An 18,411-nucleotide genomic window follows, 5' to 3' on the forward strand; every position below is an offset into this window, starting at 1 on the left:
AGACCATGCCATTTAATCAGTTTAGTCAAGCATTGTAGGGATATATTAGTAATACAGAGGCAATTTAAATAGGAGAAAATAATTGAAAATAAAACGAAATCAAAGCAAAATTAAAAGTTTAATTCTTAAAGTAAAGAATAAACATTACCAAGAAATAATATTCAATATTTGTTTGCATTCAATATTTTTTATAACGCTGCCTAAAGTATAATTTCTGCGAGCTAACATTTGCGACTTTTGTAATTTCTTTTGAATCTCAAATGAATTTTCTACTCAATTGAAGCTCATTTAAAAATTCATCTTTTTGTTTCAGTGAAATCTGTAAACAGATGAAGTCTGGAATCTGCAGAACACCGAGTGTTTTATCATGTTCTCTGAGTCAATTAAAAAAACATTACAATATACTGTATTAGATTAGGTTGCTTAAACACTCTTCAACAGAAGGTTATTAAATTCATGATTGCATTCCGAAAGTATGGTGGCTAATAATGGCCACTGAAGTTTACATGCAAAAAATTTACAAACATCAGAACTTTGGTTTCTACAGAATGTATTTTAGTTTGATTGTGTTGGAAGCTATAAGCTTATAGACACACTTTCGAATCCGTTCCTGGAACCAACCAGTACTGAGGAATAAGTGTAAAGTTTCTTGCTCAAGGACAATAGAACTTTTATGTCAAACTTACAGCCATTTATATACGGCCATATAACCTATCAACAATCTTTATAACAAATTTATAATACAGCAAACATCATTTTTTAGAGAAAAAAGTAAGATTTCTTCATGAATCTACAACAGCCGTGTATATAAAACTATATAAACGTCACGATTATCCAATGAAATCGACGTTACAAACATGCAGTATTATAATACATATCATATAGCTATTTATGAGGTATTTAGTTGCACACAAAACAATAGTGCCATAACAACCAAAAGTATGCCATCAAAACCTGTGTATGTCAACACAAACAAGAAAATGCCACCACAACCAATGTTTGCCACCTCAACCAATGTATGCCATCACAATTGACACTTTGTCACCACACCTGAGACTATGTCATAACAACCAAGACCAAGTCATCACTTCAAGGAGTATGCCATCACAACCGATGTATGCCATCATAACCTGAGAGTATGCCATCACAACCGATGTATGCCATCATAACCTGAGAATATGCCATCACAACCAATGTATGCCAACACAACCTGAGAGTAAGCCATCACAACCGATGTATGCCAACACAACCTGAGAGTATGCCATCACAACCGATGTATGCCATCATAACCTGAGAGTATGCCATCACAAACAACAGTATGCCATCATAACCTGAGAGTATGCCATCAAAACTGATGTATGCCATCATAACCTGAGAGTATGCCATTTAAACTGATGTATGCCATCATAACCTGAGAGTATGCCATCATAACCTGAGAGTATGCCATCACAACCGATGTATGCCATCATAACCTGAGAATATGCCATCACAACCAATGTATGCCAACACAACCTGAGAGTAAGCCATCACAACCGATGTATGCCAACACAACCTGAGAGTATGCCATCACAACCGATGTATGCCATCATAACCTGAGAGTATGCCATCACAAACAACAGTATGCCATCATAACCTGAGAGTATGCCATCAAAACTGATGTATGCCATCATAACCTGAGAGTATGCCATTTAAACTGATGTATGCCATCATAACTGAGAGTATGCCATCATAACCTGAGAGTATGCCATCACAACCGATGTATGCCATCATAACCTGAGAGTATGCCATTTAAACTGATGTATGCCATCATAACCTGAGAGTATGCCATCATAACCTGAGAGTATGCCATCACAACCGATGTATGCCATCATAACCTGAGAGTATGCCATCACAACCGATGTATGCCATCATAACCTGAGAGTATGTCATCACAACCGATGTATGCCAACATAACCTGAGAGTATGTCATCACAACTGATGTATGCCATCATAACCTGAGAGTATGCCATTTAAACTGATGTATGCCATCATAACCTGAGAGTATGTCATCACAACCGATGTATGCCATCATAACCTGAGAGTATGCCATCACAAACAACAATATGCCATTACAACTGCCAGGGTATTTTATATAATTTAATTAATTTAAAAAAAAGAAATAAACAAATTGGACTTTCAGGTTTTTTGAATCCATTACAATAAGAACGAAATTCTAAGTTTCATACAAATCAATGATATATGATTTGGTATCACAAGGTAAAAGGAATAATTAACAGTATCAGACAGAACGGCTGATGTGTCATGCAATATAAGCAGCACACAGTAGGCTGTCTTATCGGACCACCAACAAAGAAAATCATTTATCACACAAAACTGAAATTACTTCATAAACGCAAAAGTAAACTTCAATCTATAACTGTCGTTCCTTTTTTTCTTCTTTAGAATACAAACCACATTATAGCAACGTTTCTGCTTGCCTAATCCAAAAGCTACACAAAAAACACACACACAAAGAATAAATTACATTTGACCTTTGAACCGTGACTGAGAGTCGGTTTATGAAGTGTTTACAAAGTAAAGCAGTTACGTTTTACGATTAAAAAGAAAATAATGGAGAACATCTTTTAACATTGTATACGCAGTAATTTACCGAAACGAACAAACCAATGCCGGAGAGTCCGGATTGTAGCGGGACGTCATGCGTTGCAGAACGTAGTACTTAATACGATTTAGTTTGTCTTTATCTCTTAAATAACTGATAATAACAATAACATATTCAGACTTCTATCATCTGCTTATTTTCAATACAATTTCAACTCATTTAAAAATCAATGCCCAAGCAAATGAATAAACCAGACTGAGCTTTAAACAGTGATACAGTTTCCAGAATATTGGAAAATCTGAAATAGTCGGTTAGATACTTTTTTTAGTGCGATATGGGAGGAAAATTTAACTATTCTAGACTTTATAAACGAAACAATCTCCTCAGAAAAAGAGACTTCTTTAACATTTTTAATTTCAGAGGCATTTTCCTATTACAGTATACTAAATTGAATTAATTAAGAAAGATTATTTCAGGAAATAATGGTTCAATTATCTCTATAACTCATTTAATTGGCAGTAAAATTCTCTTTTATTAACCGGTTTAATTACAGAAATTCACATATATTACATGGCATTATTTAAATAATTAAGTATCTTCATCGAAAAAGATCATTTCAGGCTTACCGTATATCTATTCATCTCAAAAATAATTTCAAAGCTACATGTCTCCAGATAAGCCAAAATATTTTTTTTTAAAAATCAAACTTGAGAAAAATGTACTAAGATTTTTGGAAAAATAAAAAGATTCAAGATTCAAGTAATTATTTATATGTCTTGTGCAATTCATGACTGATTTTTCAGTATTCATAACTATATTTCTCCTGCCTTCACTCAGTACAGGCCATTTTTGCATATTAAATTTACCTATTTTTTTTTGGTAATTTAAATGGGTTGTAAGTGCTATTGATGCTGTGTAAATTGCTTCCTTTTGATTACATGACAATATTATACATTCAATACATTTTCAAATGTGAAGGCATGCTGCTTAAGGTTTAGCAGATTATGAGATAGATAGATCTTTCCTGATATGAAGATGTAGTTTCCAGGTTTTAAAAACAAAACAAGAGCATTTTTATCTTAAATCGATATAAACACTCAGTGCATATTAGAATACAGCTTTTAATAACAACAAGCACAGATCAGTTTTAAGACACTTGTGTCAACTGCTCCACATGCAGCCACTTAATCAGTAGTGGGAGGGGGAAAACAGGGCTCAAATTTTAACAGTTGCAAGCTTACAAAATGCTGGTGGAATTTGAAAATAATTTGTCAATCAATTTTTTTTTAAACTAGTAAAATAAATGCATTAGTGCCAAGATTGGAATATTTCGACACCTTGGTGTTCAAGGGTCGTAACTCCTTTATTTAATACGAGTTAAAACCCTTTCTTATCAATATCATTTTTATTTAACTTTTATTGTTGACAAGGCAAGTGCTGGGACTAGAAAAACGAATGTGTTATAGATTTTATTTAAATAGGTTTTTGTTGTTGATATTTCTATTTCATAACATGACAAGTCTGAGTAATTGATTAAACACTTCTGTACAAAGTGTATAAATATCATATTTAGAAAAAAAAATTATATTAAAAAACCCATTTTTTTTAAAAAAAAAAACCAAACCACCAAAAAAAAACAAGTAATACCAAAATGGGGGGGGGTTGGTCTATTTTTTAAAAAAAGGGGGAAATTTTTTGGGATAAAATCCTAAAATTTATTATTTTTTAAAATTTTTATTTATTTCCCCAACTTTTAAAAATTTTTCAAAAGTTTTAATAACTTATGTATTCATAACATTAAACCCTATTTGAAGCCGCGTCACGACAAAAACCAACATAATGGGTTTGCGACCAGGCAGGGGGATCCAGACCGTCTGCGCATCCGCCCAGTCTGATCAGGATCCATGCTGTTCGCTTACAAACTCTATAACAAGTAAAGAAACTGATAGCGAACAGCATGGATCTTGATCAGACTGTGCGGATGCGCAGACTGGTCTGGATCCATGCTGGTCGCAAACCCATGTTGGTTTTGTCATGACGCAGCTCATTTATCAACATAATCCTCTTACATACATGTGCATGTTTGTAACATGTATCGACAATAATTTAAATATTATATATAATTTAAACAAATTATTTTGATGGTTAATTTATGCATTTATTGTTATACAATATCATTACTGAAGAAAAAGCAAAAGTCATGTATACGCTCTTCAAAAATCAAGCTTTTTAAAATTGCCAGGAGCAACAGTAATGCTAATAGTAAAATTTTAAATGACAGAAATTTCTTCTGAATGGGGCTGATTAAAACTTATCAAAAGAAGGATTAAACAAAGCTCTTGACACTTTCTAGCAGAAATATGCATGGAAAAGGAGTACATATGTGTGAGAAGATAAAAATAATCACTAAGTAGTAAGTAAAGTTTAACTGGATAACTCAAGTATCAAAGAAACATAACAAGTCGCGAAAATATATGACATGACAAAATTTTGGTGAAATTAGAAGGGTTAAACAATTTTCTTGACATGTTACTTTACAAACATAATGCATAAACATGGACTTCATCTATGTTAATAGGACATTATGACTTTTAAAAAATTCCTGCAATTCTTAATTGAAAATGTCCTTAGGCAAAAACAATATCTATTACATAATAAATAATAATCATACATGTACAATGTCATGTACCAAGTTCTGGCAGCGAAAAAGTTAAAGTTTTCTCGAATTTAACCATTGTAATACAAATTTATGTTGTTCTTTAAACTATGAACTCAAAACAAACACTGTTAACAAACTCCCTTGTAAACAATTTATTATAAATGCCATAAAAACTGACACAAGGTTTTTCTTACAGTACAGTAGACATGTGGGCAAATAATCATTTTTTATCTTCATAAAACATCTTTTAAAAGTCTAATCATATGTTATCTTGGCAAACATCAGTGTATATTCAAAATGCATTAGCCACTTCTTTAATACTACTAGCAGTTTTCTATGCTTAGGGTTTAAATAAAACATTTGTCTCCAGATTGGCTCATTGGAAATAGCGCACGACAGTGACGGTAAACATTCTGTTATTTACTTTTAAACACCATGATTTTGTATAACCTTCATTTTTAATTGCGGCAAAAAATACATCACTAGACGTGAAAGAAGAGAATGGGAGGGGGAAACAAACGTAAAATTGTTAGTATATTCCTAGAGTACACACTTCAGTAACTCACTATCTCATTGTTTATTAGATAACATTGATAGCTGACAACAAATTGATAACTGACAACAAAGGCAATTAAACATGTTTTCTTGTCAGTTATCTTAATGTCTCAATAATCTATTGTATAAACAATAATAAATCAACATCCTAGATTAAACCATGATTCACACAGGCTCACAAAAAACACCAAGCGATATATAAAAACAACATAGGGAAACAGTTTAAAACATCACAGCTCACATATCAAGATGGAAATCTACCGTCTAACGAGACAGAGCACAAAAAGGAAGAATAAAGAGCCTTTTATTAAGTGGAATACCATATGTTTAGAATGAAGTAACAGAGAGAAAAAGTTGCATGGGAAAAAATTATATACACGTATCTTTAAAGAGCTAAGCATGTTTGTTTTCATATGATTAAATCATGATTATATAAAGTTTGTTATCTACAGAAATTTCTTGATTGTCTAAATGAAATTAAATGAATTCTTTTTATCACATGTACATTCAATTCATGATGTTGTTGTTGTTGTTTTTTCATTGGACTATTAAAACATTAATTTAGCTTGATAACAATGTTGAATTATATTTTGAAATTATCACTTTGCATTGTTTTTTTGTTTTTTAACAATGTGTCAGGAATAAGAATATTATCTATATAATTATCACTGTATGACAAACACTTCAACCACTGCATTTTTCATTCCTAACTGATTTTGCATACCAATTTTGATATAGGGCAGTGCCATTGGGTACCACGGTATCAATTAACATTTCCGGTAATTAACATTTCCATAAATTAATTGTAACAATGCTAAATGACAAAATTTCACTAATTAACCTCACTTGTATTGATTCTTTCATCTTTACTTTAAAGTACACATCCTCATCTAAAGTTCAAGTCAATAACATCAATGTTTAGGTAAATCTACCATGTTTATAGATGGCACTACTTATGCAAATTACCACATGTTTCAAAGTATTATATTAAGATAATGTACAAACAATATAAAGATATTATGACAACCATGTTTTTAAAAGCTAATTTGGTGTCAAAAGTCACCCCATTCACCTCTTCAAAAAAATTATTTTTCCTTTTTCCTGAAAAAAATTGAAATCCATTTTATCAAAAGAATTCAACTGAGAAGACCATTTTTGTTTGAAAAGATAATAATGATATTGTATCACAAATTAACAATTTTTCACTCTCTTTGGTCATGACCAGTCCTATCCCTTAATTTATAAATGTGAAAACAAAGAGCACTGTGACAATTAAAAATTATTTTTTTTTACAAATATCCTTATCCATTATAAAAACTAGAAATGTGTCATCATGCCACGGATGCCCCCGCATGCAGCCAAAATTTCAGATGTTATAATATTTAGTTCCAAATTTGTTTGCACAAATTATTTTTTTAATTTTAAGTTCAAAGCCCTTAAAACTGTTCAATGTTAACACGAACCATTTTCATACAATGTTCAAGGCACTGAAATTATTCAGTCTTAACCTTTTGAAAAAAGCATATTTCATATTTGTAGCCAAAATAATGGCTACATACATTTCCACAAAAGTATGAGTGCTGAAACTGAAAGTTCAAAATTTTTCCAATATTCAAGAAAGATAAGTTTGTCCAAAATCATTGAACCATGACCAAATTCAAACTTAAACTGCTTATTCCTAAGATGTATCTATATTATTTTCAAAGTGAAAGGGACATAACTCTGCCTAAAATCATCGAACCATGACCAAATTTAAACTTGACCTGCGCCTTCCTTTGACATATTCATATGTCAAATTTGAGTTGAATGTGTTGTACCGTTGGGGAGATAATAAACAGAAACTGAAAATTTCATATTATTTTCAAAGTGAAAGGGGCATTACTCTGCCAAAAATCATTGAACCATGACCAAATTCAAACTTGGCCTGGGCATTCCAAAAACATATCCATATGTCAAATTTGAGTTGAATGAGTTGAATGTGTTGTACCGTTGGGGAGATAATAAACAGAAACTGAAAATTTCATATTATTTTCAAAGTGAAAGGGGCATAACTCTGCCAAAAATCATCGAACCATGACCAAATTCGAACTTGACCTGTATTTTTTCATGATATATCTATATGTCAAATTTGAGTTGAATGTGTTGTACCGTTGGGGAGATAATGACCGGAAACTGAAAATTTCATATTATTTCAAAGTGAAAGGGGCATAACTCTGCCAAAAATCATCGAACCATGACCAAATTCGAACTTGACCTGTATTTTTTCATGACATATCCATATGTCAAGTTTGAGTTGAATGTGTTGTACCGTTGGGGAGATAATGAACGGAAACTGAAAATTTCATTTTATTTTAAAGTAAAAGGGGCATAACTCTGCCAAAAATCATCGAACCATGACCAAATTCGAACTTGACCTGTATTTTCTCATGACATATCCATATGTCAAATTTGAGTTGAATGTATGCAACCGTTACTAAGATAATGAACGGAAACTGATGATGACGGAAGGACGGAAGGACGGAATGACGGAAGGACGGAATGACGGAAGGACGGAATGACGGAAGGACGGAAGGACGGAACAGGGTAACACTATATGCCCCGGCCATTACATGGCGGGGGCATAAAAAACCCTCAACATAACTCAACTGTTGTTGTATTTTGAAATCCCCAACCTCTTCAAACATTCTTAAAGATCTATGTCAAAATGTTTTTAATTCAATAAAAAGTTTTCCCTCTTATTTCTTAATTATCCGTACATCTGTCAATTTACGTCCCAAATTTGGTTTAATTTGAACTTTTTTTTAAATTTCAATTTTGTTTTCCAACACACTGATGGACTTTTTATTTTTTTTCTGAGCCCTTGCTTCGCTATAGGCAACATCCCAATTTTTCAATATAAGAAGAAGAAACACTGACATGATTTTTTCCCCTGTGTCAGTAAAGGGCGAAACTTTTTTGATTAAAATTATTAGGGCCCCAAACCCCTGTTCAAAAATTTGCCCAACTGATTGATCAAACGAAATTTTGTGAAAACCTATTTTGAAACAACCTAAAGAATTATATCCCATTTAGATTTTTAATAAGAAATTTGGGGGGTGGAAACTGAAAACGGGTTTAAAATTTAAAATTTCCCCATGTTCCCTGACCCCTCAAAAGGGAATACCTGGATATTCCAGGGAAAATAAACAAAAGATGGCGTTTTTTTTTTAATTTTCAGCAGCATAATGTAAACAGAACAGATAAACATATATCTGCAGTAATCTGATGAATGGTAAACTTTATATGATTATGATTAATCAAATAGATTTTTCCTAACTTTTACTTTGTTTTTGTCCCGTTTGGTTTTAGGTTCAATTTTCATTTTCAGCCTCATTGGTGGTGGGAGACCCACTGAGTCCTTAAAAATAACAGGTTAATACACTGAGTAATAAGGCCAGAAGGTGCTATAATCGGCCTTCAAAATGAATAATGGCCCCCAAGAGCTTCAGATTGAGATCATTATTCATTCAATGCCGATTATCGATTATGGCTTTAAATACTTCAAATACTACTACTCTTTTAATGTTTTATCTTCCAAGAAACATATTTTAACTGGATATTGTAAAGGGCCTCAATAATCATCCTTCAGGCAGCTACGAAAAAAATTTAAGGGGATTTTGAAACTGGGGACTCAATAGGGAGAGAATGGGGTCAAACGTGAGCCCAAGATTATTTATGAAATATTAAGGACCCTTAAAGCCTTGGGTGCCTCTAATTGTGCATTATATCAGGCACAGGCAGGCGCCTGAGTAGAACCACCCGACCTCTGGTAAGCTAGCCTGGACAAAACAAAAATTTTAGAGTAATAAATAAACATTCCCAATGAAATTTGGGTCTTATCTTGGATTAATGCTCCCAATTATAGGATAATAAAGATAATAGAAGAATAAATTTAATTTTGGAGACATTTAAAAAGCTGGGGTAAGACACTCATTAGGCTCATAAACAATTGAAATATTAGTTACTTATCAAATCTGAAAAATTGCATGTTGTTTATATCACAAAATGCAAAGGGAAAGATAGGGATCTATTTTACATAAATGTAATATCATTTCAACCTGAGAAGCCAGTCAGTGACAGAGATATACTACTTTATTTATATTGAAAAATGCACAATGAAAGATTTTATGCAACATAACATCACAACCCAGAAATTATTCTGATCGAGAACTAAATTTACAGTCCAATTAATAGATTTTTTAAAAATTAAAAAAAAAACTTTCGGACAAATGATATTCTTGAAAATGCATGGAATTGAGTTAAACAAGAGTTTGATAAGCTGATATCCAACTTCCAAGAGCAGCCCTTGTCAAACATCTATAATGGATTATGCCATTTGTCGCAAGAGTCTTTTGATTTAAGGCAGACATAATGCCACCGCTATTTAATTAAATAAATATCCAACTTGTCTTATCCAGTCCCATCTTGCTGTCTCCTGTATGATAATTCTCTCCAGTATGATAATTTGACATTTTTCTTTTGAAAAATCATTAAATTATCAATGGATGATGCAAAAATTTAAAACATAATAACAAATTTTTGTTGAGATACTATGTGCCTTGCTGATGGTATTCTGTGTTGCTAGGTTTCCTTACAGGGTGGGAAACATTGTTCTGTGAACATAGCCTTTCCCTGTTGATCTATGTACTAATATTTTATAATTCAAACCTACATTAATGTCACAACTTCCCAGGTTTTATTGTGAGAGATGTCAGATAGCCCTCTATGCATTATGCTGCATTATTTATGGCACTGATGTTCACATCATCAGTCAGTCTTCTGGCAAAATTCAATGTGGAAAGGGGTTTTCTTTTAGTTTTACTACAAGGAAAGACTGAATATAAAACAATTTAGAGAGGAATAGTTCATGTATAATTAAGGGTGTTCCTGAGGGTCATTTTGACTAAGTTTAACCGACTACAAGGCCAAATCCCAATGATTTAAACAAAATTTGACCCTCCAGTTAAAATCCTGAGGATTAAATAGGCCTTTTATACTGTGTCAGACTCATTTTTGGAACTTATATATCATTATATCCCTTAAAACTAGTAACAAACTTCTCCTGTTTTTAAGCAGAGCAATAATGTCTTTTATACAAACTGAGCACAGCAAAATTTCAATAAGGTAAATGTTCCTGCATCGGCCGATCACCCCTCAGAACAAACAGCCAACATAAACGCATCCTTAGAAAATTGAGATACTGCGGAACTTGGCAAATGTGAATTTTCCCATCTAATCCTGAGGTAAAAACTGTTACAGTAACAACAAAATTGATAAATATATCAATAATTAAGCAGGGTGTCCGTTTGACCCTTGAAATGACTCTTTGACCCTTCAAATTTCCAAAAAGCCTGATTTGACCCTCAGGATTTTAACTGGAGGGTCAAATTTTGTTAAAATCATGGGGATTGGGCCTCAAAGTCAGTAAAATGACCCTCAGGATTTCATGGCTTAAGTGAACACCCTGAATAAGTGCAATGCCTTGATCACATTATTGTGTACCATGAGGCTATTACGGCTAAAGTAATAATTGTTAGTACCCAAGGATTAATTAGATAGGAAAAACCCAAATTAGCCGAGTTCCATATAACTTATAATATAGCATCGATGTATTGAGCCATATTTGTTGCCTTGTATAATTTTACGTTTTTTTTGCCGCTGATGAAGAAAGACATGTTTGTCAAGAGTTGTTAAGTATCTTGAGGCTAATTATACGAAAATCCTTCCCAGAGACGATCAATACTCCGTACAGTAAATCAGACATATGGGCCGACATTAACAATTAATTTTCATTACATAAAAAAGGTACATCGAGAAAACACTGCTTAGCAGAAGTTAAAGCAGTCTGAGGTATTAAAAACAGTATTTGGTAAACAATTTAATTCGATGAACACCTGATTACTATAGTATGAGCCCCTTTTCTTTCTATTTTGACTGGGTCTCTATGCAACCTTCATCCGAACTATGCTAAATATTCTGAATGAGCATGCTGTGTTGATAATTAATTCTAGACAAAACCATTTAATATAATTTTTTTAAAAGAAAATTTCAAAATACATACATTAATTGTATTTACTGTCTGAATAATAAACAGTGCAGACCATGATCAGACGGTTGGGCGTGGTCTGCACTCGGGATACAAGGGTAAATTCAGTTGCTGCATTAGCCTGCTTAAGTTAAGGTTAATGGTCCTTTTGGGAAATTCATCTCCTCAGAAGGCATAAAAGGCAAATTTTTGGAAAGAGCTTGGGTTAAATGACAGATCAAAACTATATAAACTATCATACAAAATTTATAAAAGTGATCTATGTCTAGAAACTGCTCAAATTGTTAAATATAGCTTCACTAATCAAATATAGTGTTTAAACATTTATAATATTTAGACCTTTAAGTAAATGCAAGTTAACTTCAAAACTTAAAGTAAAATATCAATAACACAAAGTGACCTGTGTCTTTATTTTATTATAACTTCCAAACATTTGTTATGTTTGCAGACATGACTTCTCAACAATCTTAGCAAATAACCGACAAAAGCTGTACTAAAGACCGAGGCTCCATATGAAAACTATATCGCACTGCTCTTTGTACGGTATTTTCGCCCTCTTTATTATAGATACCATATTGTGTTACAGCCCTCTATTATATCTCTCTCTCAATTCTGCTTTTTTTGAGTCCATATGCAAATGTAATTCCGCATGCACGACAAAAATCAATGGAGCCGAGGATGGGAAAAGGATCCAAGAGTGTTTGCTTGACAAATAGATTAATCTTTAACTATTTCACTTCTATATATCCCCGTTCGGATCACTTCATGTAGCAACAATTAGGTTCAAACATCGGGGTCATATTTCACTTTTTATGGGTACAATACTTTCTTCTAATTCGCTATCTATACTTTTTACACAATGATATTTCTCGGCCTGTTTAACTATAGCCAAATTGGAATGTTAAATATGCGTATGTACCCTTAAAGTTAATCTTTAATTTTCTATCAATACACTAAATTCGCAATGACTATATTTGTTCTAAACATGATTTTACTGGTTAATAATATCGTCACCATAATTAAGTCTTAAACCTTTAAAAAAAGGGTCAAAAACAATAATGTTTTGTAATATTTAGTGTGATAATGGCCACATATTTACCTTGATTGTGTTTACCTTTGCGTAATCATACACTTTAGTTTAATATGATTTAATTTGTACTTTAATCTGATAAAATAGATCTACAAATATAGTTATAGAAGGTTAGTTATAAATACAATTTAGCTACCTATAATGATATGAAGTAAAATAATACATTAAACATTAAACTATATCTTTAACACGGCAGATATTACTTAGTATAATGTACCGAATCATCTTATAGTAAGTGACCATTAGCCTGCCTGCCGAATAAAAAAAAGTGCCGCTACAAAATCTACACATGCAACCAGTGCAGACCAAGGTCAACCGGCATGCACCAGTGACACTGTCGACTGTTCAGTCACGGTCAGTACACAATTTTGAATTTTTCCCTAATAATGATAAATGGTCTTGTCCTGATGGAAAGATTGGCAAGTCCATTCAAGATATGTAACAGGATAGAGTATAATCAACCTTGACTTAAAATTGATTCATCATTATCTATTTCCTGTTAAGTTTTGTTACACAGTGAATTACTCCTTAAACTTATCCATGCCTTTAAGCCAAAAAGATTAATGGTTCGTCAAATATCCATTATTTATATTCACATCTAAGTGTTCCTGTGGATCTTTTTTATCACCATATCCTATTTTCATCAGATTATTTCTTAGTATACAGATATAAATATTCCTTCTTAGTTATTGCAACAACCATGTCATTTTGGGAAAATTTAACAAGTCTTTTTAAAATATTCACATTATTTAGATGATAACACACATGATAATATCAATACATTCCATACTAAATATCTTAAATGGACTTGTCCAATCTGTTTTTAGGGAAAATTTCAAAATATTTACTGACTGAAAAGCAACCAGTTTAGAGCATGTCTGCAAAATTATCACTATCTATTGCCAGATGATCTTGGTCTGCACTGATGGCATGGGTAGTGTTGTCAACAGCAGACAAAAGGTTAATAAAGCAGTGTTTGTCATAAATAGACCTATTGTAAAACACCTTAAGAGCTGAGCTGGTTTGCAGGACACTTTCACGAATTTGGGGAATTCTAAACTGGGAATATTATTGAACATCTTATGTTATCTTTACAACAAAATTAATATGAAATACAAACAAGTATGATCTATTACTATAATGTAAAATGTTGAGAACTATTTATATGTTTATAATATAATATAGCAAGGTAATGGATCCTTGAATATCTTCCTAAGATATTCTTCAGTTTCTAGCTTTTGAAGTTAATCAAATCTCTGACAATACCTTTAGATTCAATCTCACAATAACATTCATTATCTACCTTACTTTGTTTAACAGTAAAATAGTTTTTACAGTAATTGAAGAGAAAAATTACGCAGTGCTTTATTTGATAGGATAACGAAACAGACTGCCTTCACAGACTGCCTTCGTGGATGATAAAAGCAAATATCAAGCCTTGGAAACATGTTGCTGAATTCCACGTAAACAGAATCTTTCCTACGAAATTTTTAATACTGTAGCTTATTTATGTAAATGAACAATGATTTTATATCAGTATTTCACCATTGTCTCCACATCTTAACAAAAACTTCTCAACAAGTGTCACCTGTCAGACTGTCAGTAGTTTAATGAATGGTTTTCCAAATCACAATAATAATTATGTTTATGACAGATATCAGATATTGTGGTGCAGACATCACAAATCACCAGTCCTATGGTTTCATCTCATTAAATTTGAAGTATAAGATCCAAACTTTTCCATAACCTGTCAAGTGAATAGAAATCAGTATATTTTTTTATTTCTTAATTTAATTGGATGCATTGTTTTAATCATTTCGTACATGTTATACCATGAATTCCTGATTTATATACAACAAAGTTTTTTTGTTGTTGTGGTAAACATTATTTAGTGACAATCAAAGAAAATTGGCCTGTTGATTTAGAAACATCAGCATTGCTTATCATATTCAATGTAGGCCTGAAAAAAATGTGTTGTAACTGGGTAGGTCGATCAGATTGTCACTATCAGATTTGTTTTTCACAGATTTTATTATGGATTTGTTTGTAACCACAGATAACTTTTAAAAATATCAACAAACATATGAGCTGACATTTCAATATAATTAACCATTACCAGCACTAAATGGCAATAATTTATTTTACAAGACAATCATGACTTTAAAAACTGAAGCACTGACTCTTGAAATTGTATTGGTGACCAAATGACCATAACAACACAATAATTGAGGCTCTAGTGTTATTTTTGTTTTAATGTCATATTAATGCCAACAAAAAGATCGCATCCTAAAGGTAGTTCCAAAAGATTATCAAAAATCCCTAGGATTTTATTATCATTGCCATTTAGTAATTAATTTTTTTGCTTATATTTGTTAACCAATAAATATCTGCCTATATTTTCCTTGGAGTAGACACCTGCATTTTATTTTAACACTTTTCCCAAGCTATGTACAAACTTTAAACAAAAGAGTTCATTTAAGAAGATAACACTAATTGTTGCTGATTATATACCTATTTTCATTACTCAAAAAGTCTGCCATACCAAAATCAATTCCAGCTGGACTCTATCATATGGCCATATGTTCTTGAAGCCAGACAGTTCAATCATAACATCTCATTGTACATGTTGCAGCACCTATACAACAGTGTCAATCCGTAAAGCAAGCAAGTCTGATCCATAAAGCAAATCTGATGTTAGTGCAAACTGAGTGTAACTTACTAACTAAGGGCACATTCGTAACATGTTTGATGGCATTGTCAGAAATTATCATTGGATAAAAGTAATCCAGGTTTTCAAGTTCAAACATTATCATTGGATAAAAGTAAAGGTTTTCAAGTTCAAACATTATCATTGGATAAAAGTAATCCAGGTTTTCAAGTTAAGAAAATAGCAATAATGAAATAGAGGATATTGAACAAGTGTTACTAAGGTTCAATACAGAAATTATTGAACAAGTTTAGTAAAATTATATCATGCAAGGCTCTGGCAAGCAAAATATTAGTTCAATAAATAAGTAATGAATCTACACGAATATACTATTCTTTATTATACATACCCCCACCCCCAATAAAAAACTATTTTAAGGGGTCCGTATTTTAAGTGCAAAAGAATCATTTTTGTAAATACTAATTGATGCTATAACACTAACATTTAGCGCGTCTTGACACTATGTAAGTATGTTGTAAAACGCGAATGAGGTCATGTCAAAATATTATGTGTACGGCCACGCAATACCATTTTTACAAGTCGCAAAATCTGCACGGGTATGTGATAAATACTTATTGGTTATGGTATACAGATTTAGGCCACTGGAATAAATCACCCCTTTAAATGACTTAGAACCAACACCGATAACCAGACTTGGATACAACACCTAGATGTCACTTGTCAGACCACACTTAAAATAATCAAGATATCAATATATTATTTGAAGATAAATGGTGTAATTACCATTATCAGTCTTGAATTTTTTTCTATTATATCAGAGACTTACATTGGTACCTAATATACTAATTTAAGTAATTAAATTCAGTATTATAAATAATTGAAACAATCTCGTGATAACGTTTTTCATTCGTCAACAACGTTTTGTTTTTCTTTAAATGTCATTTCATGAATTAAATTACCAAATAATACAGACAATTATGTTTATTTATTTTCACTTGATCAAATGGTACAGCTTCCTAATCCTATGTACAAGGCTGCTGCATATACTTTTATAAAATGAAAAAAACAATTCATTGATCAATTATCCCCTATTAACGCAACTGACAAGAATAATTTTACACTTCGGGGCACAATTATCAGTTTATGCTAATGGTTTTATACACTTTTACAATAACAGGCACTTTTAAATTCCCTTACACATGATACACAGCTAAAACATTCATAATTAATGAAATTAAGTTCAACACAGATGGCACAGCATGTACACCATACCTGTAATTCTTCTTTAGTCTTGAAACTGATTATTGCAAATCCATCAATAAAATCTTCCTCATATGTCCCCGGACTCTTTTTCTTCCGGGGCTTCGATCTACTTCTCTCTTTCGAGCCCCTTAAAGGAGATTGATCATCCCCTATTTTTTCCCCTTCCGAATCACTCAAATCGAGTTGCAACTTCTGAGCTCTTTCTCGTCTTTTCCGGTGATGAACTCGCGCTTTGGGCTCGCTTTCCATCGCGATTCTCCGCTCTCAGAGACCCAAAGTCACGAACTTATACACATAGGTGATAGTAAATAGACTAATGAATGTATGAGTATATTCCAAACCTTTATATTATTGGGTTAAATGAGTAAAATTCCACGTAAAAGTTAACGATCACTTAACAATTTACATCCATACACAGTTCAAATGGCGGACAATACAATGGAGCCGCATTACACACCAATATTCTATACATAGCTGCGTACGCGGGCACTTGTCTCTAGAAAATAGTTCTTAATAAATCTGAAGAAGTTTATATATTTCCAAAATATCAAAAATATAGCAAGTTAACAGCTTTGATTGTCATGTACATAAATGATGGATTTCATTCTGTAGAAGATTATTTACGAGCGAACTGCAATACACTAAATTACACAAATTATCTAGCGTATGAATATTCATCTTCAGTTAAAAAGAAAGTAGATCAAAGGGGCATCGCCGAAATCGGGTGTAGCCAATTAGATTAGTCGATGATGCGTAAAATTAGTGCGACATCTTAAATATCGGAGGTGCGTTCCTTTGAATAGCATTTTAAAGGACATATTATACAATGTATGTCAATGTTTTTTCCGTATACTTTCATTTATGTTTATTTTATAAATATTAGTTAGTAGATCTACAGGCAGATAATTTTTTATTACATTATAATATTCTATGCATGGTGAAGCTTCATGGTATAGGTCCCGTGCCCATTTGGCACTTGTGATGTATGAAAAATGACCATATTTCACTGCATTTTTTTCTCTGTACGTTATTGGATCATTTAATTTATATAACACTTAAAATATGTTTAAAATAAGCATAATTTGTATTATCGACTTAATAGCATTGTCAGAATCATGGAAATGAAATAAAAAAGATTTTGTCTTCTTATGTATTGTAATAAGTCGGTATATAAAGAATGACTCTTATTTAGCTGTACGAGACAGGAATTATATTTGAATGTGAATTCCATTATATCTACACAGATGAATACCTGTGATCATTTAATGTCGAAATAAACCATTAAAATGAAATGCCATGTAAATATTCATGCGCTGACTTGTAATAAAAAGAAAATCAAAGGACACAATTTTATGTGTATTTGTCGACGTCGTCGTCGTCGTTGTTGTTGTTGCTTCTGCTGCTGTTTCTGCTGCTGCTACAATGTTATCTATTATTGTTGTTGTTGTTCTTGTTCCCGATGCTTCTGATTATGCTGCTGATGATGATA

The 18,411-nt window shown here is 32.3% G+C and overlaps 1 protein-coding gene across 4 annotated transcripts in view; it reads right to left on the reverse strand.

The window, feature by feature from the left end:
* The window catches only part of LOC132742156 (autism susceptibility gene 2 protein-like), a 141,747-nt gene extending 124,378 nt beyond the window's left edge, over positions 1-17,369 (reverse strand). For all 4 annotated transcript variants that reach the window (XM_060730487.1, XM_060730486.1, XM_060730485.1 and 1 more), the window contains exon 1: positions 16,932-17,369. In XM_060730487.1, the coding sequence (XP_060586470.1) occupies positions 16,932-17,171 (240 nt within the window). In that variant the 5' untranslated portion in view covers positions 17,172-17,369. The remainder of the gene's footprint in view (positions 1-16,931) is intronic.
* Positions 17,370-18,411: the final 1,042 nt, after the last annotated feature.

Source organism: Ruditapes philippinarum, unplaced genomic scaffold (genome assembly GCF_026571515.1).
Source record: "Ruditapes philippinarum isolate M1 unplaced genomic scaffold, ASM2657151v2 ctg1219_1_1_1_1, whole genome shotgun sequence".
Lineage (NCBI taxonomy): Eukaryota > Metazoa > Mollusca > Bivalvia > Venerida > Veneridae > Ruditapes > Ruditapes philippinarum.